We start from the raw sequence: 12191 nt of genomic DNA, 5'->3' as shown, positions 1-12191 counted from the left end.
GGGATGCTAAAAAGCAAATTCACGATCCCACTCATCCTCTATCCGAAAATGAAACTTTCATCCAACATATTGTTGGCTTTGACCCTATCATTGGAAAGAAAGTGGATAAAACTCAATTTCCTCCTCGACCTTACACAATTAAGTGGTCCCGTGTCCCCTTTTACCTCCTTACCGATTCTGAAGAATGGGTTAAAGTTGCTAGAGGAGGAATTCCTCGTTCTAACCCACCATTTGCTAAAACTGTTGCTCCTGAGACTGAAGATCGGTTAACACCTTTCATCAAAATTAACCCTTTAGAAAGACTTTCGCCTGAAAGTTTAAAAGAACTCCTCGAATATGCAAAACAAAATTTCCCTTCAATGAGAGGATTCCGAACTGAACACATTTTTCCAACATCTAATAATGCTAAAGCATTGGCAAATCGACGAAATAAACAAGACCTAGCGACTCGAGAGTTTCATAACCTCACAGTCATCAACATGCCTAAATTAAGAGTCAATACCGAAAAATTAATTCAGGAAAATATCGCTCTCCATCCCTCGCCTGAAACAACTTTTTCAATGCATATGGCATATTGTAGAATTGATGGATGGACCGTTGATTGTAAAAGAGACGCTCCTCGCCCTCGACCAATTTGGGTTGTCATCGTCGATGGTTTTAGAAACATTGTTTTCGAAACTTTAATTCATCATGAAAAGATCACCTACATGGATTCGCAATTTCATGGACTTAGAGAATCCAACTTAAAACATGCAAAATCATTTGTCTCAGTCAGAGATCAAGTTCTCGCCTTCTGCCTGACCGCTACTGCTATTGTTGGTTCCGGTATAATTAATATGATGAGATCCCTCGACCTCCACGAAGACGAAATTTACGCTCTCCAACATAAATTTAGAGATGTTACCCAGCATTTTTCACCCTTTGTTCAAACCCCTACTTCTCTTTCATTAATTTCATTTTTACTTTTTCCTGGCTTTACGCTTCGAGCTGAACCACATTCACCAGCTATCGAAGCTATCACTAGTATGAACTTGTACATGGCTTATTGGCAAGAAATCGAGGAATCTGCCAGAAAATGGGGTGGTATCAACCATGAAAATATGGTCCGAACTTGTGGACACAAGAAAGTTTCCAAACTTTTGGAAATTTATCAATCCAGAGTCGAGAACAATCAAGCTCGTTGGCCATCTAACTGGGCCTACTATACTCATCATAAAGATCTAAATTTCCGAGCTAAAGCTGTCTCTCCTGCTTCATCACCTACACCATCTGAATATTCAAATTATGGAAGCGACTGCAATGTTTCAGTCCATTCTCATCATTCATCCGCCTCATCTACTTCATCAATTGAGTCAATCAATTATGAATACCGGCCTCAAGCTCCTGATCCACGAAAGTCTCCCCCTCAAGATGTCCCTCTGATTGATCTATCCGATGATGATTCTTCAGTAATCATTGCTCCACCTCAGACACCAACAAACACTCCGCCATCATCTCAATCTTCCACTCTGCCTCAATCATCTCAGTCTATCATAGCTCAAGCTATATCTTCATTGGAGTCCTCAACTGAAAGAAAGAGAAGACATCATTCGGGTGAGGAAAGTTCACCAAACTTTCCACCACCAAAGATTGAATTAGATCGAAGTTCTCCAACTTCATCAATTTACTCTTATCTTGCTGATCTACTTCAAACTCCACAATCATCTCCAAATCAATTATCCTCCGCATCCTCTACATCTTCACTCACCTCCGGAACATCAGATTCTCAATCTGATTCAACTTCAACATCCTCCTCTTCATCTTCTTCTTCCCCCAGATCTCAAATATATGCACAAGGCAAAATCATTCCGTACCCAATTCCACCAAGTCCATGGAGAAGGATCGAAAGACCACTTCCTCATTCTGATTCATCCAGACTTTCAAACATTTCAAGCACCTCAAGGCATTCATTCACCAGTACCGCATCATCAGGATCTTCAACTCATTCCCAACGACAGATTTATCCCTCACAAGTTCGCACCCATATATTCTATCCGACTCATCAAAGATCTTCATCAAGAGATTCCTCATCTTCAAATCGAAATGCCTAAATCTGATTTAAACTAAGTATTCAAGGTCTTAAACCTAGAGGAGTGAAGGGTAGAAATCTTAGCTTAGTTTAATCATTCAATGATTTCAATTCTCAATTTGAATCTCTTTATTCATATCTTTCATAAGATTTTATTCATTTAAAAATTCAGTTAAATTCATTTAAATTGCTCAAACAATATTTAATCATTCCTTGAAAATTTTCTCAATTGTTAAAACCTTAAAAGGTTATTCTTAAACTCGCTAATCCGTTCCTAAATCACCTTAATTCCTTGTAAAATTTGACCACAATCTTGGTTAAATTCAGGCTAACTTAAAGTTGAATTTTAAGTGACAAAAAGTAAGAGATTAAAAAATCCCTTTCTTTTTCTGGTTAATTTTCAACTGTTCCTCACCTCAACTTTTAATCCTCAAAGCATTGAAAAAGGTAAAGTTATCTCTCAAGAGATATATGTCTCAACATCACTAATGGGTAAAAAAGCTACTAGCCTTAACAATACTAAATTAAGATAAGACATCTTACCAAACCAGTAATGAACCCTTAACCAGACAATTGTCGAAAGACATTCAATTTTACTTTCTTCAATCATTTCCCTCCAAAATTATCCTTTGTTTTACAGACGTTATAAAAACCCAATTTTTCATTCTTTAACTTCACTTCAATTCTATTGCAAGTCAAACCTCAGTCAAAATTCAATCTTAAATTTATGTTCAATTTCAACCATTCCTCAAGGAATCTTATTTTCAACAGTTAACCATTAAACTACAATTAAGTTCAAGATCTTTAGTAAAATCTTATTTCAATTGTTCCAGTATTTCCATACTTCTAAGTATCTTTGAATTGTGTATATCTCTTAGGAGATCTCTCCGGAAACACTCGAATTGAGTTTGAACGCGTACAAGCTTATTCAAGCGATCCAAGATACGAGCTTAAAACTTGTAGTGAAAGCAAGTTGTGCAGTCTTCATCAGATTACTACCGTAACAAACCTTTCACTAATAATAAATAATGATTGCAGAGGCAAACCAAATATTTTGTCATTTGGACTTCAAAAACTGACAATAATTGAGAGTCAAATAAAGGCGTCAATGAGGCCAGAAATTTTATCGACTCAATATCGAGATTTGTATATTTCTCAGAAACAATATTTCTATCCAAAAGTGCACATTTTACAACTTGATATTGTCTGGTTACAAGAATTACAGCCAAATAAGATAATTTAAATTCTGCAAGCAAAATGTTGAAATGGATGGAATGACCGCAATAAGCTGAGCTTGAAAATTGGACATTCAATAGTAGCACGAATTTGTATCCAGACAACATTTACAACTGCTTTTGTTGGAAAAATTTAGCATTCCATGTAACATAAGAGTAGCATGATAATTATTAGTCTTTCGTTTGAAACATCAGACCGAATTTCGATTATGAGCTTGCTTAATACTTAACATCTTAAACATGAAAACTTCTCATCTGTAAACATTATTTGAAGAGAGAAATAGTTTTATGAAAAATACTTTAGAAGGAAAATGTCTCGGCACTTCGAACAGATTTCAATGATTAGTGTTGGTTGGTTGAAATAACAATAAAGTTAGTTCGCATATGAAGAGATCGTTCAGAAAACGCAACTTATTGTCTATTGGTGACAAGCAATGGTATTTACCGATTGCGATGAGTCTTTTGTTTAACTCATTTTGTTTTGTATCTTCATTACCATAATAACATGTAAAAATATTGGTTTTTGATGCTTTTTTCTAGTCTATTTACGAATCGAAAGATCTCCAGAGAATCGGATACTCATAAATCCTAATTGTTCTGTGATGGAAAGATTGACTTTTTGAATGACTTGGGACACTTCCCTTGTTAATTTCACTAAATATCAATCTGTTATGCGTTAGAACTTCTATTCATTTTATTTCTATTCTTCCAATTAACGATTAACTTTCATATTGGAAATAGTGATTCCTTTGATTTCTAGACTAGGAGACCGAAGAAAAGGTCACAATTGAGGGTGAATCTTTAATAATTTTCCTCACATCGGACAGAACTCATGATTCAAGAAATCGTCGAAAATATTGTGTCAAAATCAATGTAATAGCAATTAATTACTTGAAAGAAAACAATTGCTAAGTTCGCAGGTTACTTGTTAAGTTATAACTCATTAGAGTCGAATGATTTTAAGTCAATTTTAAATTGATATTCTGACGAACGAAGTCTATAAGAAGATGAAAGAACGATTTTAAGTTCTAATTCAAGTTTGATCCAATCGTTAATTTTAAAATTGATTTTTGACTTCAATTTTTTGTTCATTTCAATGTTCAACTTGATGCACTAACTTTTATTGAAACATTTTGTTGCCCATTTTTTCCCTGCTATTCAAAGCATATAATCATTATTTCTGTTTACATATTTTTTTACATCAATTTTTTGTTTGATTTTTTATGAACTCAGCCCATGTTCAAGTATCAATTTGCTTGTTCACTTGAACTCTTCCATTCAACTTGTTTAGCGTCTTGAAACTTTCTAAGCAAATGTTTTGTGCTTTTTGCCTCCAGTCAGATGAAAATTATGGCAAAAATATTAGCTTTGTTAGTGATTACAATTGAATGGAATCAAAAAATGCACAATGACTCGTAAAGAGGAAAAAGTAACAAAAAATATTTTCCTCTATTCAAGAAGTTACTTTTTTCCATGATAATTGTTGTTGAAATGTTGAGTCTGTAAAGAGACGAAAAAATTTCAACAAAAAAGCGCAAAAATTTGATGAAAAAAAAACTTTTACATCCTAGAGATTGACTGGGATTGAAACCTGAAAACAAAGTCGAAGAACAATTTGTTTCATTGAATTGTGAGCATTTCATGTCAAGTGTTGAAATAGATTTGTAATTTAGACAAACATTGACACTTGATTAACAGAATTTCGGTAAACAGATAAAAACATTTTGATTGATGAATCTATTGTTGATATTTGTTCATTTCTTGTCTGTCCATTTTTAGCATCAATTTTGATCATTTCTGAAAGTAAAATGGATTCCAATAAATCATGATCAAATGAAGAATCTGAAGGAACAGTAAAAACATTCAAAGAACAATTCATTTCCAGTAAATTATAACAATCTAATATTAGAGGAGAATCGAGTAAATGTGGTGAAAATTATCTCGATTCCCATTGAATAACTTTTCTTGTAACAATGAAATAATCTGAAGCAAATATCGTTATTGTATTAATGGGTAAACTCATTGAGGCCAATAACGACCAATCAATTGTATCAAATTGTTGTTGACCAAAAGGTAAATATTAAATGTCAACCAGTTAAGGTCGTTAATTAACATCATCAATCATTTTAATCATTACTTTTAATTATTCTCATTGAGACTCAGTTTCACTTTCGGTCAAAGTTGGTCAAGTGTCTAATTGTTGTTTTACCTCAAATGGATCTTGAGCTGTGATTGAAGCCTTCTCCTGTTTGGCTGCCTTTTTGGGTCCAGAATTGCCGGTTGATCCACTGTAGTTCATGTTGACCAATTAAATCCAATTGTTGGATGAACAAATGAATGGACACAATTAGAGGGCAAATTTAAATGTTGCTTTAAGTTGATTTTTTTGGCGACACTTTTTTTGCCGTCAGCTTTTCATTGTTTCACAGTTAATTAGTGTCTTTCAATTAATTCATGATTAAAGAATCAACTGTCTTTAGGTTGCCTTAATTGGGATTTGGAACAATTGATAATTAATTGGAACAATTTATTGTTGTTTTACTTTTGATTTTTCACATTTGCTTCTTGCAAGGGAAAAGAGACGCGAAAAAAAAGTAAACTTTCAAGTCTAGTCAATCCTTTTGGGTTAACCTTTGTCAATCATTTGCTGGCAATTGCGTACATAGACTGGTAAGGTAAACATCAGCGCAAGAATGTTCAAGTTAAACATGGGAAAAAAGTTCTCAGAATAATTCAGATGAACAAAAAATAGCAAAGGATAATTGGCTGAGCAAAATGATTCAGGAAAAGTAAAGTTATTCAAAGGCACTCAATGCCATCTATTGATTCCACTTTCAACTAAAATGGTAAAGTTTGCTCTTAACATTAGTCTACCATTACAATTAAACCAATATTTAATTTCAAACATTTTTCATTGTTGGCTTATTAAATCATTAAACAAATAATAAAAAACATCTATACAATATATAAAGTCAAAGTATCAAATTTTTGCGTCAAGATTGTGGCCAAACTGAGCGGGTTCCAAGAAAAAAAATTACACAGTCTGAAAGCCCTGATTCAACTACAAAGACGAAAAATAGGAAACCTAACCTCAGAACCTCATGACCTCTGAGAAATTCATGAAAATAGAGGATGGGGGAAAAAATGTAGAATCCGTATCCAATAACATTGAGAGAGGGGGAAAAACTTTTTTGTTATTCAAGTTGATGGTTGATTGTTGGACCAGGATTTTATGTAAAACTTTGTCATTTGAGTAAAGAGTAAAGAGGGGAGACGGCTTTTTTCACCAGTTTTTTTACCGGTTTTTCACCGTATTGTCCACCATATTGTCCACCACTCAGTCCAACACATCTACCAAATCAACGAAATAAACAAAATCAAACATCACTTTTTAAAGAAACTTTTCTCAACAAAATTGTCCATCACTTTAGAGTGGCTTTTTGCACCACTTTTTTCCGCCACATTTTCAAACAAATTTTTATAAGATCATCTACGACACAGAACTCAGATTCTTGAGAAAATTATTTTCATTTTTATTTTTTTAATTAACCATGTTGACCACTTTTACACGATCTAGCACATCCACTATTAATCACCAAAGTGGTCAAAAATTTGGTGGATTTGGATGGTGGATGATCTTATATAAAATTTGTTTGAAAATGCGTATGAAAAAAGCCACTCTAAAGTGATTGACAATTTAGTGGACAATTTCGTTGAGAAAAGTTTCTTTAAAAAGTGATGTTGTTTGATTTTGTTTATTTCGTTGATTTGGTAGATGTGTTGGATTGGGCGATGGACAATACCATGAAAAGACGGTTAGCATGGGTGGTTAAAAGAAATTTACGATCAGTCATGATCGTGCCTCAGCTTGTTCTTATAAATACAATGATTTCTTGAATAACCATGAAATTAACGATTAAGATCTTGAATAACTGTTATTAAACGGTAATTCAAAAGATGGGTTCAGTTATAAGTCAAATAATAAATCTTTGCCTTCAATTTTAATTGCTAATATTGTTAACACAAGTCTTTGCTATATTTGGTTAAAAAACTCAAAAACAAATGAACTTAAATGAATCTAAATCGTGTTAATTAGTTAACGAGATTTCTTGGTAAATTTGATTGGAAATCAACTTGAATAAAGGCTTTGATTGTAAATTAACTGTGAATTAGAGCTGTTGGGCCGTTTTTGAAGGTAATAGGAATCTTTGGATTCAATATTTGGACGATTTTTAAAAAGCTAAATCAGAAAATGGAAAATGGAAATTCCGTCTGAAAGAAACATTGAAAAGTGTATATAAATCACACTTGGCAATTAACAATTAACATTACACAAGATTTAAGGTAAGACTGATGTGATTAGCTAATATTTATTAATAAGTTGAAAATTAAATTTGTTATTATTTTGATCAAAACTATAAGAAGATTAAACTGATTGAAAAGTCTGAATTTAAAATGAAGTTAAGCAATATCACATTGAAATGAATTACATTAAGATGAAAACCAAGGAAAAGATGAATTACTTTTTGATCAAAAATGTTTAATATTTGAATAACAATTTGACTAAACAGCGAACAATTTTTGTTACTTTTTGCGCTCAATTTCACTAAATGAAAGAAATAGTTAACAAAAATTTTTGGGTCATTTGTGTTGATTTTCACTGAAAAGGGCAACAAACTGGACAAATCAAAACCTGAGCTTCAACTGCTTGACTCAAACAGCTTCAACACAAAATTGATTCAAGAAAATCCAAATCGAAACAAATTCCAAAGAATTTTCTTCCAAATTTGAAATCGACTCGACTTTTGCTTTCAACAAAATCAGCACAAAAATTACCAAAAATTTGGTCGAAGATAATTTCCAGCTCAAAGTGATTTCAATGAGAAAATGAAATTCAATAGTTGGACAAATGATACAAAATGGTAAAAATAAAAGCAATAATTTCGTCAAAAGTGATGAATGTATTGAATATGAATATTAAATATTTGGAGAAATGATAAAATCGATACAATTTGATAATTGAATGAACAAAATCTGGTTAAATTGGGTGAAAAAAAGGTTGCCAATAAGGAAACAGAATAGTTGAAATGGAGAGAAAAAAAATTAAACTAAATTCCAATTGGGATTGAGCATTACTTTGATTATTAAAACATCTTCATTTTAATCATCATCATCATCATCATCTTGTAATCGAAATAAATTTCGCCTGGAGGTTACTAAATGTTCCTATTTTTAGTTAATCAGTTTCCAGTTCAAACTGAGTTTTTGGCTGAATTTTTATCCTTCATCATTGAGTCCAGTCAGCAAATGATAGTGAATCTTTTCATCTTCATCTTCCTTCAAGTTAAATGGTCTAAATTTATTTCACTTCAACCCGATAGATAACCAGCAAAATCGTAAATCGTTATTTTAAATAACCAAAAATCAAATGGTTCACAATGAACAAGAGAAGGTAAAAAATGGCCAGAAACATTATTATCAACTTATAACCAGAACGACCAGGTAATAATATTAACTAATACGTGGTGAGAAGGAAAAGGCTTTCAGGGTAAATAATAAGACAACGTGTCAGAGCAATTTTGATAAACATTTTTACCTTCGTCATCATCATTCATAATTTAACTTTTATTCATGAGATTCATTTAATTATCGTCCGCTTTTCTTGATCACTCTTTTTTGTTTCATTCACGGACTTCAATATTGATTTATATTGTCCATCAATTTAACAACATTATTTCAACATTTTTTATTTTGCTATTCAATTTAATAAGGTAGAAACTTGATCAATTTGTTAATTATTGCCTTTCAATTTAAGTTGCGCCAACAATTAAGGTTTAAAAATTTATTTTAAAAAAAGGTTTAATTGTTGTTCTGGTGGATCAACTGTCAATTTAACTTGCAAATTACAACAGTTCATCTTGTGTGTCTTGTCAATGGATCAGTTTAATTTAATTCAAATTATCATTTTAATTTTTGATAATTGTTGGTTGCTGAGTGTGTACATTTTACCCTCATTTGTCTCTAATTGTTGATGATCAATTTAATTGCCTTTCAATTGTCTGACAAGACAATTTACATTTTTCCAATTGCACTTTTCCCGATTCAACACAGATTCAACTCCAAGAGCTGTTTGAGTTTAACCGGTAAGAGTAAGGCTTTGCGGACTAAGAAGGGGCAACATTGGCATTTAAATTGAGACTCAATCAGGTTAATCTTTTAAAGTTAAATCTAAGGTTTATAATGATGATTTAACTAATTTTTAGTTTCCACTATTTAAGCGATTCCATGTAAACTGAAAGAGGTGAAGAGAAAATACGATACATCATGGATTTCAGATAAAGAGCAATTAGACCTAAATGAGATTCACAATAGTCAACTGTTTGTGTATTTCATTATTAATTTTACCATTGGTTAGCGAAAGTGATTTTTAAGTTCGCCTTGGTCCATAAAACCTTACTGTTACTTTTTAATCGATGCGTTTTCTTTTGACGATTGAATTGATGATTAAAGCTGATTTTATCCTAATTAACATGCCAATTCACTTGGCTATTTTCAAGCTTGAAATGAAGGCGAAAATTTTACTTCTTTTTGACTGATGCAACATTAGGTCTTTACTTGCGTCATTAAATATAACAATTGTTTGAATGTTTAAGCGTTTGATTGAAATGTTTATGGAATCTCATGAAATTACAGTCTTAACCCAGTCGAATGAAAACTGCTACACTGAGCCGCGTTTCACGCTCACCAAGATATTTTTTGAAAAAAAACGCCAGAGTCATTTGTCTTTTGCGTTTGATTGTGTTAAACGCATTTAAACAAAAGTATTAATCTCTGTTTTCACGATAGATATCATTAATTATATTGTAACTATTAAATAACATTCATAGCTCAGTGGTTAAGGAGATGAACATGAATATTTGAGTGAGAGGGATCGAGGCTGAGTGGAGGAATCTTTTTGCTTGAAATTTAATCAGCGTTAGCGCAAAATTTGCGCCAAATCTGACAATTTCTCTGTGCGCTCATTTTATGGCGTCAGTGTATCATTCGACTGGGAATACATTGTTTAATCTTGTTTGGTTGAGAAATGTTTTTGCCAAAATTTGATCAGAAACTGTTGAGTTAATGAAACTTGCTTACAGTGGTAACTGGATAATTGTTTCAATGGCTTCTGAGGAAAGCTTGAATCTAATTTCAATTGGAATTCGATTTCATTTCAGTTTCTTCAGCTATTAACTAGCTTGATTTGCTTTCGTCAAATATCAATCAAAAAGGTCGCCAATTTAGATAGCAATGGCAAAGTTGATGAAAAAAAATTGAAAATAACAGATTCGATCTTCGAATAGTGAGCCTAAGCTATTTTCACCCTTTCCCATTATCATACATTGCACTGTATATTGACCATAATTAACACCGATAATAAACAAACAATAACTATCAAACAGATTTACGTAAAGGTTGATTTGATCATAATAAACATTTCAATATACAAACCAAATTCCCAGATTACTTTGCATTTACGATTCAATCCTGAACCATCAGATGTTATTGTATGTCATTAGGTGAGTTCCGATGCTCATTATAAATGCACATCATGGGCTCACTACCTTTTTAATACAAGTTTCCTGAACTTAGAGTTTTTTGACCAAAGTCTTAAAAAAGGTCAGAAATTTATGTAAATTTCATCGATTATCTGTTTGCTTTAATAGACAAAGATGAGTGTGTTATCAAAGGTTTTATTCAATTCGAGGCCAAACAGCATAGGGTGACTCAACTTGATAACCTGTTTGATAACAATAATAATAACCTGTACAAGATCCGAAGAAGCATAATTCACGAAATGAGCCAAAACTGATGTCTTAATATGGCTTAGCTCCACGAGCATCGGGACTTACCTAAACCTCTAACCTTAAACGCAGCAACCAAAGTTAAAACCCAAACTTGAATAAAAAGTGAAATGACTCTCAAGAGGTGATTCAAAAAAAAGGTTAAAATATTGACTTAAGCTATTACATGCTTGACTCTGATCTGACCGATTAATGAATCTAAATCCAATAAGCAACCAAAAAAAAGGTGAATCACAATTGGGATAAAAAGCTGTGAAAAGGTTTGACAACATTGTAACCTGAAGTGACACTTTTAAAAATGTCATTAATGATTACCGTGTTTCCGCACAAAGAAGGCCAGAGCTTATTCATCAAAATTCTCACTAATTAGCCCTTGGATTTTCTCATTAATTAGCCGCAATGCTATAACTCTATTGAAAAAAAAAACTGGGCTTATTCAAATAGAGTAAAAAGGGGGAATAAGTGAAGTTTTCATTAATAAGCTCTGGCCTTCTTTGTGCGGAAACACGGTAATTCGTTAATCAAGTGTTTCCATAAACTGTTTAATTAACTATTTCAGTAATGATTTGCTTCTGGGTATTTCCGGTCTACTGAAGGATTAACTAATCCAGAATAATAATAATGAGGAACCAAAAGTGGCGTCAAGAAAAGAGGTAAAAAAGATGAATGATTAATGGGTAAAGATGATGGGAATGATGAGAAGAATGATGAAGGGAGAGAAAGTGAAGATGAATAGTAAAGAGAAGAAGAGAAATGATGAAATGGATGAAAATGATGTTCCATGATGAGGATGATGATGAGAGGCGGAGAGGTGAAAGGATGAACTGAAAGTGAGAAAGAGGAGAAAGAAAGATTAACCAGAAAAAAAAGAAATGAGTAAACATGGGATGAATTTAATTTTTTGTCTTCTCTCTCTCTTTTCCTTCTTTCCCTTCTCACCATTTACCTTTCCAATTTCATCTTCTCAACAACAGGTAACATCTTCCCCTTTTTGACCCACTAACTGAGCAACTAATCTATATCATGTTTATCATCATACTTGGT

The 12191-nt window shown here is 32.6% G+C and overlaps 1 protein-coding gene across 1 annotated transcript in view; it reads right to left on the bottom strand.

Moving 5' to 3' along the window:
- Positions 1-6011, bottom strand: part of LOC107367368 (inactive dipeptidyl peptidase 10-like) — a 41045-nt gene extending 35034 nt beyond the window's left edge. The window contains exon 1 of the mRNA XM_015935070.3: positions 5513-6011. Within this exon, the coding sequence (XP_015790556.2) occupies positions 5513-5602 (90 nt within the window). The 5' untranslated portion in view covers positions 5603-6011. The remainder of the gene's footprint in view (positions 1-5512) is intronic.
- Between the last annotated feature and the right edge of the window lie 6180 nt (positions 6012-12191).

The sequence above is a fragment of the Tetranychus urticae genome, chromosome 1 (assembly GCF_039701765.1).
Source record: "Tetranychus urticae isolate SD_2017Ah chromosome 1, NJAU_TeUrti_SD_1.0, whole genome shotgun sequence".
NCBI lineage: Eukaryota > Metazoa > Arthropoda > Arachnida > Trombidiformes > Tetranychidae > Tetranychus > Tetranychus urticae.
This window is presented reverse-complemented; position numbering and strand designations above follow the sequence as displayed.